This window comes from Penicillium rubens, assembly GCF_028828025.1.
Source record: "Penicillium rubens strain IBT 27055 chromosome Unknown utg000001l_segment0_segment0, whole genome shotgun sequence".
In the NCBI taxonomy this organism is placed as follows: domain Eukaryota; kingdom Fungi; phylum Ascomycota; class Eurotiomycetes; order Eurotiales; family Aspergillaceae; genus Penicillium; species Penicillium rubens.
This window is the reverse complement of record NW_026890599.1, coordinates 3694926-3708030: the sequence shown is the minus strand read 5'-3', so window position 1 is coordinate 3708030 and position 13105 is coordinate 3694926. Positions and strand designations below refer to the sequence as shown.

Here is a 13105-nt window from a genome sequence, read left to right as displayed (position 1 = left end):
AGCCTCTATCGGTGTACGCCTGCCATTAGGAACAGGAAGCTTGCGATGATCGACATTATTCGATTTCGTCATACTCTACATTAAAGTTGATTTCTGATTTCTAAACCATTCCTTCATTCTTCTTGCGTCGGTCCTGGCGATCCTTCTGGCGCAGGGCTTTCCGAGTGAGAGGACTGGCCTCCTACCTTCGGCGGCGGAGGTAGAGGAGTTCCATGCCGCGAGGGCGCATAGTCTTGTTCCCGACTCTTCTCCTCACCCTCTGCAAAGTAATCATCAAAGGCTCTGTTGGGCGACGCCACTGGGCGTGATCTCCCTGCACGACGACCGGACGATCTGCTCTCTAATGGCGAAGCACCTCTTGCTTGAGCGGAGGCCAGGGGCGGCGGCGATGCGATATTTGCTGGGACTAGGAAGGTACTCGATGGAGCTGCCATGCCCGGGGCAGCGCTTGCAGGGCCGCTCACTGGGGAAGCAGTGCCATCCTCACGTGTCTCGAATACAACCTCCCCAGGTCCTTCAACCTCTTCTCCAAGTCCAATGGGTAGTCGGTGAAGAGCACCGAATCCCAACTCTGCACCAAGGGCGCCTTCGCCACCCCAGCCCCTGGTAGGAACGAGCTCGACCTCGCGAACCACATCGAATTCACTATTGTAAACCCACAGAACCAGAGTACGATTTAGATGATCCTCAACCAACTCCCCTAGTGCCGACTCCCCTCTTAACGTCCCGCTGGGGGTTCCGATGATATAGTCCGAGTAAGGAAGTAACCCGGCTCGGTATGCGGGGCTGAGCGGTGATGGGATTGCAATAACATGCCAGATGTTTTGCGTAGAAGAGAGGGGGGGCAAGCTGCAGCGCGAGGCCGAGGGAGGGGTTTGTTGACGGTATAGGATGAGTGATTGTATGTGTCCGTTGACCCTGATAGGATATACAGTTAGCTGGGATCCAGAGGTACCATTTCTGTATCCTTACCTTCGCACTCCAAACTTCAAGTGTCAACGTTCCTCCAGCGCAATTTCGGCATTCTGTCGCAAAGAGGTTCGGGTCCGGATCTTCCTGTATGTCAGTGTGAGCGAAGCTATAATGGGCAGGAGTAGAATGCCATGTATGCTCACAATTGTATGACCGTTGATTCCCACGATAAAGTCAAACCATGGCTCCAGAGGAAGCTCTGGGTCTTTGTTGCGGAGGACCTGGAAACCGAATGCGTTGTCGCTGGGGCCGTTACGAGGCTGCTGGCCAGGCTCCCCGTCTAGCCGGCCGATGAAGCGATTTAACGCGCCGAACATAATTCTCTATTATGATAAATATTGCGAGCGTTGATCGAATGAGGCTGAGTAGGGAAGCTGTAGTTAGGTGTGTTTACCTCGTGCGAGCTGGCCAGATACGCAGGTGCAAACCATGCAAACACCACCCATCTTTATCAGTTATCGAGAATGGATTGATCATTTCGCTTTATCGCATCATGGCAGACGAAGACGCGCCTCCAGAGGTGCATCACTACAGCAGTTTGCAAGAAGTGCCCTGGGACATCCAGAAGTAAGTGTAATTGTTCTTGAAAAATACCAATGCTAACTTAATAACCAGCTACTGGGCACAGCGCTACCGGATTTTCTCTAAGTACGACGATGGTGTATGGTTGACCGATGATGCTTGGTTTGGCGTCACGCCAGAACCAGTTGCCAAGTTTGTGACCCCTTCGCTACTATTCTAGGCTGCCTGCTAACTTTCATTAGCAAAATAGCTTCACAAATTGCCGACTCAGCGCCTGCTGGGCGCAGTATTCTCGTGGATGCCTTCGCTGGCGCAGGCGGAAACACTATCGCATTTGCCTTGACCGGAAAATGGAAACGAATCTACGCGATTGAAAAAAACCCTGCTGTCCTAAAATGCGCAAAACACAATGCGAAGGTCTATGGGGTGGAGGACAAGATCACTTGGTTCGAAGGCGATTGCTTCGAGATTCTTAAGAACCAGCTTAAAGAATTGGCGCCGTACAGTGTCGTCTTTGCTAGCCCTCCCTGGGGAGGTAAGTGTCACCATATCATTGCTTCTGTGGCATGAACTAAATGTAACAGGACCCGGATATCGTTCAGATCGGGTATTCAACCTGAAGACCATGGAGCCATATTCCCTCCAAAGATTGTACGATGAATACTCAGTATTCAGCAAGCACATGGTTCTTTACATTCCAAGGACCTCTGACTTGAAACAGATTGCAAAGCTGGTCCCTGCTGGTGGCAAGGCTACAGTAATGCACTATTGTATGGAGGGCGCAAGCAAGGCGTTGTGTATTTTCTATGGGGATTTCAATGTGTCATGACTTATGGTTGCTATTCATCTGACAATAGTTTCATTCATGTATTTTTACCATCAATAATGTACCTTTTCCTTTTTTGCCCTCTATTCTTCTTCATTGTCGTAATTATGTATCTATTGAGCCTTTTTCTATTGAATTCAGGCATCTAGCTGATTGCCATATCGGGTTAGCGTGACCCGTCCCTTGCTCATTATCCTGGAAACCCATTTTCTCTCTACAACCACCTGTCCGCCACGCCCCTCCTCTTTTTCCTCTCTTCTGCACGACCCGAGCCACGGCAAAACCCACTCCCAGGTTGCAGACCCGCCTGATACCCAGATGTGCATATTCTGAATCGCGTTGTCGCCTTGTCCGGCTCGCGCCTACATTCTTATCCTGCGATTTCTCTCACCAACTTGTTGAATCTAACGGTTTCTTCATTTACAACACTTCTCTCGCTTTGAACACGATCGTATTTGCCCATCATGCCTCACGCAACACCGAAAGCCCCGGAGGCTCAGGAGGATACTGATTTCGACGATGTGATGCGACAACTGAACAACTACGAAGATACAGGCCCCTCTCTGGACTTCTTGTCGCGTGAGTTGGAAGTTGGTGAAAAAGCCGACGATGCAATCGACTACGAGGACTTCGACGACGATGAACTTCCGGAAGAAGAGGTCATTACACGCCCAGACCCAGCCCTGCCTGCAGTGAATGATAATCAAGATTCTTTCGCGAACTTGGGCTCAGACGACGCCGCTCTTTTCGGAAACGGAGATGATCTCTTCGGTGACCCAGGAGAGGGCGCTCAGGCCCAGGATGACAACCTCGATGATCTCTTTGGCGAAGGTTCTTTTTCGCCGCCTCCTGCTGGACAGGATGATCCTACTCGTGGCCTTTTCGAAGACGAAGAAATGCCTTTAACAGATGCACCCGTTGACCTACTGCCCATCCCGTCAGCCCCGGCGCCGCAGCCAGAGCCACCCATTATGGGGGAGGATGAATTCCCGGATGATGACAGTATTCTGTCGGAAGACATGAATCCTGTCGAACTCCGCGCATGGAAACTTCAGCAGCAGTTGTTCGCCATGTCAGGTGTTGAAAACCCACCTGCACCGCCTGAGAACCACGAAGAGCTTTTGCAGTCCCTGTTTCCCTCGTTCGACCGCAATACTCTTCCGCGTTGGCTCGAGTTGATACCTCACAAGAAAGCCATATTCATTGGAAAGCAGCCGGCGAAGCCACCTAAGCCTGTCTTGCCTACGAAAGTGAACATAGAGCTGGCGGCTGATCATGAACGTGCCTTCAGAACCGGTCAACCGCTCAAGCGTGGCCTTGACCATGAAACTCATGGCTTGGTAATGATTACACAATCAGACCGCGGAGGGGACGGAGAAGAGGCGGAGGAAGACACAAAGGAAGACATTGACATGGATGATGTGGACGGAGATGAAATGCTGCCCGGTGGCTTCACCATGCAGGACCTTCGAACGATTTGTGCGGACTGGGATATTAAGGATGATGTCTCTAGCATTGACCCGGAAGAGAAGCCATTGGCACAAAGAAACGATGATATCTTGGATGAGGATGAAGATTGGCTCATGGAAACCGAGGTTCCGAGCAAGAAACGAAAGACCGGCCCGACTCCCATGGATGTCATTGCTCTATCACATATCGATATCCCACTATTGGATGATCCGGAACAAGCGACAATGAAAATCGCAAAGAAAGTCACAATTGATCTCAATGATCCAAACATTCTTGTCGACGAATTAAGAGCGGATGCCGTGGCAAACAAGCCGAAACATACCGCTCCTCGCACCAGGGATGAAGTGGACCTGAATCTCACGCGCCGCCTCACTCAGCGATACAACATCTCAAATGACCAAGCATACGACATGCTCAAACAGAATCATCAGAACAAGATCCGCAGTACTCTTGGCAACGTGACACTTGAGCATGGTCTGCCAGCCCTGCGTTTGCAGTGGCCCTACTACAAGACTGAGTTGGCCAAGGCTGAAGCTAGATCTTTCCACCGACCTGCTATGGCTTTCCGGCCTGGGCAAACGGCTTACTTCAAGAACCCCGTTCAGTTAAAACGCAAGCACTTGCGTGGCAAAGATGCGAAAACTGTCTATGATTCGACACAGTCATTGTCCATGGGTGACAACTCCAACGTCTTGCTGGTGGAATACTCTGAAGAGATGCCTATGACACTAGCCAACTTTGGAATGTGCAACCGTTTCATCAATTATTACCGGCGAAAGAATATTGACGATCCCACCCGCCCAAGGGCAGATATTGGCGAAACTGTTGTTCTATTACCACAGGACAAGAGCCCCTACTCAATCTTTGGCCATGTTGACCCCGGCGAAATTTCCCCGGCAATCTCGAACTCCATGTACCGGGCACCCTTATTCCCACACCAAACCAAATCTACGGACTTCCTTGTAGTCCGCAACACCACTGGACAAAATGGCAGTACCTATTACCTGCGCAACATCGAAAATTTCTACGTTGCCGGACAGCAATTCCCATCGGTTGACATCCCTGGACCACATTCGCGCAAAGTGACAACTGTTGCGAAGAATCGCATGAAGATGTTGGTGTATCGTCTATTGAAAAAGAGCCCGGATGAGCGACTTGCGATCAGCGATGTTACAGCGCACATACCAAACACTACGGATATGCAGAACCGACAGAAGGTCAAGGACTTCCTTCAACACGACAAAGACACCAAATATTGGAAGCCACTGGATCCAGTTCTCCCTGACCAAGACACAATCCGCTCGTGGGTTCAGCCCGAAGATGTTTGTCTTCTGGAGTCCATGCAGATTGGACAACAGCACCTCCACGACACTGGTTATGGCAACGATGCCGAGACTGGCGGTGACAACGAAGAAGATGAAGAACTCGAGAGTTTCGAGCAGCAGATGGCTCCCTGGAAGGCAACTCGCAACTTTTTGCTGGCCTCTCAAGGCAAGGCTATGCTGAAACTCCATGGTGAAGGTGACCCCACCGGCCGAGGTGAGGGCTATAACTTCATCAAAACAAGCATGAAGGGTGGGTTCAAGGCCATCGGTGAAAGTGTTGAGGATAAGCTGGATGCGCAGCGACTCAAGGAGCTGGGAGGTCACAGCTACAATGTTGCCCGCCAGCAAAAATCATACGAAACATCCATTCGTCGGATTTGGGATGCTCAGAAAAGCAGCTTGTCTTCCACCATTGAGCACTCCGACCAGGAGAGCGACGTCGACCAAGAAGACGACTACCAGGATCAATTCAACAAACCAACACCCCGGTCTGAAGCACAGACACCTGGGCCGTATCGCCGTGATGATGAGACAACAAGTCAGTTCAGTAAAATGAGTTTCAACAGCCAGCGCGGCAAAGTGTTGCGTATCACCCGCCAGTTGAAACAGGCGAACGGCGAAATCGTGCACCAGGAACAACATGTTTTCGATCCCCGAGTGATCAGGCACTACATCCAACACCGTCACGCCAACGAAGCCATGCACACAAAGCTGGAACATATCACCCCTACGGGCGATACAGACCTCGACAGCCGCAACAAGAAGTTGATCGAGGCCGAGCTCACCCGTCTCCACCGCAACAAGGAGCGTCGTTTCGCCCGCGAGAAGCAAAAGGGCATCCCTCGTTCCGGCGATCCGGACGGCAAGCCTGCTGGTACTCAACGCAAATGTGCCAACTGCGGTCAGGTCGGACACATAAAGACAAACAAGAAGCTCTGTCCACTTCTCAATGGTACTATGAAGCCCGAGGATCGTGTCACGGATTCGGCTTTCTCCATGAGTGCGCCGGTTCTGTGAACTCGATTCGCTTTTTCTTTGCCGACTTACGCATCTATCCCCTTAATCGTCCCCCCTTATATCTGTCTACCCCGAACTCGATACCCCTTATAAGAAGATTCTCTGTCCCCAACTTGCTCTCCGATACCCGGTTCCCTGCCCACCAGATGTTGATTTGAGAACCATACATAGCCACTTCCTTTTGCTTTGTGTATGAATTTCCCAGCATTGTTTCCTTTTGGGTGTTTTCACTCATCTTCGATGAAACATCATAGGAAATAGAATGTATTCAATCTGATGACAATACTTTTTGTGCAGTGTAGGCTAGCATCTCCTGTCCATAATTATATATTCGTTCCTAAAGATACATGAGGGATGGCAGAGTGAAGACTGTTCAAGGACATGGGTAGTCATCTATGAGGGAATGAGGCGCTATACAAGAGGGTTATATGGATATGTGTGACCCGGTGGTCTGTCGTGCGAATGGGAATGTAACAATAGCCAACAGGTTTGTTCCAAGTCGAGTAGGGCGTCAACTCCCCATTCCACGACTTTGCTTTGTATAGTCACGGCGCATAGAGACCGGCCAATTGGCCTCTGGTATACGGTTGACGCCCTCGCTCCGTACTGAAAGCCAAAGCAACGTCACTGGGTCGCCGGTATGTATAGCCCAGAAAAGCGCCCTTCTTGCGAATGTCCAAGACAGTCTTGCTCATTTGTTTGTCTCGCAGGATTTTATCGCGGGGTCGCTTCTTCTCCTTTTTCTTTTCCGCGTCCTTCGCCTGCTCCTGTGCTGCGCGTGGGGTAGTCTCAGCAACTGGCGGCTTAGCGACGTCCTCTGCTGGACTTATTTCTTGATTCCCAGGGATGATCGCGTCAGGATCTTGTTCAGGATCCCCCGAGTCACTACTAGCAGCATTCTCGATCTCGTTGCTGGCCAACTTCCAGTCGTCAAAATATCTAGTATCTTCCCAGTTCCTAACCCTAGGAACCACTGGTGGTTGGCACATGTGGAGATCTTGCCATCGAATACCCCGGAAGAACGGATGAATCTTGATGTCTGCTGCATCATTGGGGTATACATAGTAGCTCGCGATATTTCTGTACCGCGCGTCCATAGAGTAGAGCATTTGGGTCGAGACAGGACGTCCATTCAGTATGTCATTGGCTTGGTACTTTGGAGAGCACAGGCGATATTCGCGCTCTTGGAGAATCCTGGTAATCAGATCCATGGCCTCCTGAGAGACTAACTTGTCGGTGTGTTTCTCCCGGGGAAATCGCAGAGTCCTTGAGTGGTGCTTGAGAATTTTAGGAAATGTTCACTGGAACAACGGAACCAAGAAGGTACTCACGAGGATCCTGATCTTTGTATCATGGCGATTTTCACTGGCAAAGGGCGTAAAACCATATAGACACTGGAAACGCTGTGAGACTTTGATACACACGATACGGGAATGTCGAGCAACCCTACCTCGTATAGAATGATACCCAAGCTCCACCAGTCGCATCGTCCGTCATACATTTCACCGCGAACGACCTCAGGTGCCATGTATTGACTGGTTCCGACAACGCTTTTTGCAAACCTCCGTCGTCCTTTGTTGTTTCGCCAATCCAACAAGCTTGTTGAAGATGGTTGATGAAGAGTATGGTCATCTAGACTGTGCAACTTGATATCAGGGGCGAGCTCTTTCGCTTCGGCAGCCAACTTCTGGTCTTCGGAATCACCCTTGACGTCGATACCAAGTTTCTCCAGCAAGGAGTAGCGATGGCTGTTATAATAAGCTTGATCATGCGACCAATGCCCATTAAAAGCCAGACCAAAGTCGGAGATCTTCAAATGGCCCGACGCAGAGATGAGGAAGTTATCGGGCTTCACATCGCGATGAATCCAGCGAAGTCGGTGTGCCTCTTCAATGCACAATATCATTTCGGCGACGTAAAATCGTGCCCAGTCCTCGCGGAGTGTATCTTTACGGATCAATAACCCTAAGAAGTCACCACCAACCATGTAATCCATCACAAGATATAGATTGTTGGCATCTTGAAAGCTGGCGATCAAAGGAACAACCCAGCGAGAGCTCTCAGAGGCAACGAGGAAGTCTCTTTCCGCTCGAATATGGCCTTCCTGCGAGTTGCGGATCATCTCCGCCTTTCTGATAACTTTCATGGCATATACTTCCTTCTTTTCACCGGTCATATACCTTCGGTGGCTCCGTCTGGCACCCTCCACGGCAGACATCAGGGCTCCAAGAGGATTCGATCTGGTTTGGACATTGTTGTCATTGAGTGTCAGAGGGGCGTCTTCCTGGGAACTTTTCGAATCACAACCACTCGGTCGAACAAGACGCACAACACCAAAGCTTCCTTTCCCCAGTATCTTTACAGGCTTGTACCCCGCAACAGAAATGGCGTTTTCTGTTTGGCTGCAGTATCGGTTTGATTTGAGCACACGGCACTGTCGAAGATAATCGTTCTCTCGCAAGACCCAGTTGTGTCTTGTCATCAACCGCTCCTCGGGTGTGAGCTCAAATGCATAGATGTGCTGCTCCAACTCGAGCTGACGTTGCTGACGGGAGTCTTTGTTGTGGAAAATGGAGTTGAAATATAGTTCCAAGTAAACTTTCGCCACTGATGTCGCTTCGACAGTTTTGATTGACGGCGATACTGCGATTACATTGGTGTCTGGAGCGTTGGAGGCTTCATTAATCTCGGAGAGAGAGGGCCAATGCACCACTGCAGTCTCGTGTCCATCGTGCAGTTTGCCTTTATCCGAGGAAGGAGACGGCCCCCCGGACGTGATCGGAGTCAGTGAAGTTGACTGCCCGCGAGCAGGAGACCCACCACTACTGGGGCTGGTTGACGGGTTTGAGCTATCATTGGCACCATCACTCTGTTTGCTCAGATCTTCCAATACTGGCGAATTAACGGGAAGAATACTCGGCCTTGACCGAAGATGTACACGGCGGACGACAGTGGGCTGACCAAACGCAAGCGAGATCTTATGCGAGAAGCGATCGACAAATTTTGAATTGGATAGACTCGGTTGCTCAGTGACGGCAGTCGGCAGAGGGTCCTCGCCTGTGGCATGTTGCTGCACGTCGTTGACAACAGCTAATTCACCCTGACTCTCGGGTGACGATTGTAGGTCAGGAAGTGGCTCGGAATAAGTATCGACCACTTGGGTAGGGATACTGAGTGAAGGAGTGGTAGGTAGCGGTTCGCTTCGTGGGGACTCGGCTGCAATCGGATATCCTGGGCTATCATTGCCATTACCACTTGGGGAAGATGGGTTCGAGACATCTGAACTTTCGTCGCGGGCCTGCACGGAATCGCAGTAATCACTGTCGACACTAAATTCTTTGTTGCCTGCGATGGAGAATCAGTGAGTGGTCCGGTATAATATGAAAGACACCACCACTCACTCTTGGATGAACCACGCAAGCCCAGCAATAGTAGAATCTTGGAGCCACTGCGGGTCAAACGAGCCCTAAGCCGATCTTTTCGCACTGGGATAATTGGCTCTGATGCTGGGCTTTCTGTTGCCCCAGAGTCGGTTGGAGATGGGTCTGGCTTCCCAGAGACGACGATTTTAGTTGGGATCAAGAGATTGAAAAGACTTCGTCGATTTGCATCTTTCTTACTGGAGGTCATGTTTGCCTCCAGAGCCAATGAGTGTTGAATGAAACATGGACCTTAACGATATAATTGGGGTAGATGCATGAATCATGAAGTATAGAGCTTAGGTGTTGGTAGTGAAGTGCCCAAGTTGTTAGGGCTGGCAACCACGGAAGAGGGTAAGCACCACCGGACTTCCCTGTATGACCCAGGACCTGATAGACATGGAGAACCTGGAAGACATCAACGTACACAGGATATAGCCACTTATGCATGAAAAAGAATCAAACATGAACATGCACATACACACAGCCACACCACATGACAATCCAAAGAGGCTCAATGACGCGGGGGTGGTTGGAATCAGAATCTCCTCGTATCCCCCCATTTTGGCCTATTTATTGTCTGTTTCCCACTCCCTCTGGACAGTAGAATCGTCCATTTAATTTATCCTCAGAAGCATCTCTGTCATCTGTGGACATGTATTCTCGTTCAAACCCAGTTCACCCTCGTAACGAGCTATACACGACCAACACCATCTCCGAAGATTTGAGCAAAAGCGCCTCACAAGAGCAACCGATTCCTGCTTCGCTGGGAGGGGAAGCTCCTCCTCTTGGTGGTTCATCTTACGTTCCGAATGCCAATACTCCGGAAGAACACCAAAACAATCAGGATTACTCATTCAAACTCATGCTGTTAGAACAACAGAACGTCGCCCGGCGAAATGCCGCCATGGCTGCGACACAGAGCAGCGCATACCAAAGGCCACTCGGGCCTAATATCCCTGTCCCTTCTTTCGGGCCATCGGTAGTCAACAACCAAGACATGCCTACCCCTCCAGCGCCAGGTCGTCCTGTTCCATATCAATATCCCCAAGCCCCGGTGTATCCCCAGCCCACGAAATATCATATCGATGCCCCTTACACCCATGCAAGGCAACATATTCCGAGTCCACGTTCTGTGAACTCATACGATATGAATCCGCAGTACTCAAATCCCGTTGGCTCAGACATGTACACTCCTCCCAGCCAAGGAAGTGTCTCTGTATCAGAAGCCAATGACCTCAAGGCCCAAATCGCAGCTCTTCGAGACAAGGTCCGGGAGTCGGAAGGAAAGCCAGCCCTACCCACAGCCTCAAAGTATCAGGTCCTTTACCGGATCGAGAAAGACAGCACCTATGCGAGTGAGAATCAGATCATGCACGATAGCGACGATGAATTTAGCCCCAGGCCCAGGCGACTCGGACCTAGACCCAGCTATCCATGGATGGGGATTTATACCGATCCCCCTGAGCTCATCCACCGAAACATGGGTGCGCCATATCTGCGCTGCAACGATCCGCTGGTTAACTTCGAGCTGTACCTCGCTCTCAACAGAGACATATCGTTTGTAGTTTTCCGGAACTACAAACGGAGGGCCGAGTCCCAGTCGCCGAACAAAAAGTATGGCAAGCCAGAGCCATTCAGCGAGTCCATTCTTCCAGTTTCCGAAGATCTCAAAGGCGTGATCGCAGATTTCCTCAGGGGCAAAGAGTTCCGTTCCATGAGCAGCGACTACCGGAACACAGGAGAGGTCCAGTGGCCTTACCTCTTTGTCTACCATAACCGGGGTGCTGGAGAAACGGAAATTAAACGAGGGCTGAGCTCTGAGGCGCAAAGACAACTTGACCTCTTCATGGACTATGTCCGAGAGGCTTGCGGCAATGACTACACTGCGGCAGACCTGCTTTTGGAGAAAGGCAAAATTCGCCCGGAGTATGTTCAATATCTGTTCAAGCCCAACGAAGTCCTGGTTTCGAACAAAAACAAAGAGCACGTAGGGTATTTAGCCAAGGACTGGCCGTCTCGGAGCATGGACATTCGTGGCAGCAATCCTTGTTGGTGGATCAGTGTCCAGACCTGGGAATTCGATGGCAACTTTTATAAATCTCACACCAGGCTCAGTTTTGAGATACCGCCGTCGCAGCACGCCATGGAGATGCCGCCGTCGCCTGAAGTGGATAATTTGTCGGATGACTCTAGCCTTCCTCTACACCATAGCGACTCAGACAAAGAGTGTTCTATCACGGACCTTGCGGTATACCCAGTCAAGTATGCCCCTGAATATCTGTTCCGCAAGCTTCAGCGCCGTGGGGGGATTTTCTGGACATTCCGCACCCAGAAGTACGTGTCCTATCAGGCGACCGAGGAAGAGAATTTCCAGACCGTGGTATGTATTTATTGTCAACGTGCAATTATGCACCGACTAACCACCGCTACTAGGCCGAGGACCGGTACATCATCGACATGAAGACTTACAAGAGACTGCATCCAGATCCAGACGCGAACGGGTATTTGAATAATGACCTACGCAGAAAGACACTCGATGAGAGAGTCATGGCCAGAGAGCAACCCCCACAAGAGCCGTTCAGCATGTTGATGCCTCCAAGGGTGACTGGTTTCAATCTACGGCGCAAGAAATGGTTTGACCTCTCAGTCGACCGCATCTCCCATGTCGAGTGGAACAAAGACGCCTTCGAGAGTCTAGCCATCGACTCTAAATCCAGAGACCTTATCGAAGCACTGGTGACCAACCACGTCGAGCCCGAATACTCCGCCGATCTGATCGCCGGCAAAGGAAACGGGCTTATCTTGCTTCTGCACGGCGGGCCAGGAACGGGCAAAACACTGACTGCGGAGAGTGTGGCTGAAATAGCCGAGAGGCCTCTCTATCGAGTCACATGCGGTGACGTGGGCATCAAACCAGAGGAGGTGGAGAAGTATCTCGAGTCCGTGCTACACCTGGGCAAGATCTGGAACTGCGTAGTTCTGCTCGATGAAGCAGATGTTTTCCTCGAGCAGCGCGGTCTGGAAGATCTGAACCGGAATGCGCTGGTATCGGCATTTCTGCGTGTGGTGGAGTATTTCGAGGGAATCCTGATCTTGACCACCAACCGGGTAGGTACCTTCGATGAGGCGTTCAAGTCGCGCATCCAGCTGGCACTGCACTATCCGCCTCTTGGTGAGGAGCAGAGACGAACCATCTGGGAGGCTTTTATCCAGCGTCTGGATGGGTTTGATGAGGATGCTGTTGATGTTGAAAATCTTATGGGGAGCTTGGATGTGCTGCAGAGGGAGAAATTGAATGGTCGGCAGATTCGGAATGCCATCACCACCGCTCGTCAGTACGCGAAGTGGAAAAGCGAGGTTCTCACGTATGGCCACCTCAAGGATGTGATTGAGGTGTCGGCGAAGTTCGATGACTACTTGGAGAACATTCACCGGGGTGGCCTTATGCAGTTTTGAACGCCACTGAATCAAAATTTGTGACCGGATAGTGTGTAGAGGAAAGAATGGCCAGAATGTGACACAGACTGTAGTAGGATATTTGCAATTGAACG

At 50.7% G+C, this 13105-nt stretch overlaps 5 protein-coding genes across 5 annotated transcripts; 3 read left to right on the top strand and 2 right to left on the bottom strand.

The window, feature by feature from the left end:
- Positions 1 to 113: 113 nt before the first annotated feature.
- N7525_001443 (uncharacterized protein) lies at positions 114 to 1289 on the bottom strand (the record flags this gene model as incomplete). Its single annotated transcript, XM_061211899.1, has 3 exons — positions 114 to 938; positions 973 to 1056; positions 1116 to 1289. 3 exons carry the CDS (start codon positions 1287 to 1289, stop codon positions 114 to 116), a joined length of 1083 nt encoding a protein of 360 aa, XP_061071125.1.
- A 176-nt stretch (positions 1290 to 1465) lies between these two features.
- Positions 1466 to 2323, top strand: N7525_001442 (RNA methyltransferase; the record flags this gene model as incomplete). The annotated part of the gene is made up of 4 exons (XM_002557911.1): positions 1466 to 1539; positions 1588 to 1686; positions 1737 to 2029; positions 2079 to 2323. 4 exons carry the CDS (start codon positions 1466 to 1468, stop codon positions 2321 to 2323), a joined length of 711 nt encoding a protein of 236 aa, XP_002557957.1.
- Positions 2324 to 2784: 461 nt separating this feature from the next.
- Positions 2785 to 6132, top strand: N7525_001441 (DUF3591 domain-containing protein; the record flags this gene model as incomplete). The annotated part of the gene is made up of 1 exon (XM_002557912.1): positions 2785 to 6132. The coding sequence occupies one exon, from the start codon at positions 2785 to 2787 to the stop codon at positions 6130 to 6132; it is 3348 nt and encodes a 1115-aa protein (XP_002557958.1).
- Positions 6133 to 6677: 545 nt separating this feature from the next.
- On the bottom strand, positions 6678 to 9762 carry N7525_001440 (serine/threonine-protein kinase; the record flags this gene model as incomplete). The annotated part of the gene is made up of 4 exons (XM_061211898.1): positions 6678 to 7409; positions 7464 to 7526; positions 7583 to 9477; positions 9534 to 9762. The coding sequence occupies 4 exons, from the start codon at positions 9760 to 9762 to the stop codon at positions 6678 to 6680; spliced, it is 2919 nt and encodes a 972-aa protein (XP_061071124.1).
- Positions 9763 to 10206: 444 nt separating this feature from the next.
- On the top strand, positions 10207 to 13010 carry N7525_001439 (ATP-binding protein; the record flags this gene model as incomplete). The annotated part of the gene is made up of 2 exons (XM_002557914.1): positions 10207 to 11934; positions 11988 to 13010. 2 exons carry the CDS (start codon positions 10207 to 10209, stop codon positions 13008 to 13010), a joined length of 2751 nt encoding a protein of 916 aa, XP_002557960.1.
- Between the last annotated feature and the right edge of the window lie 95 nt (positions 13011 to 13105).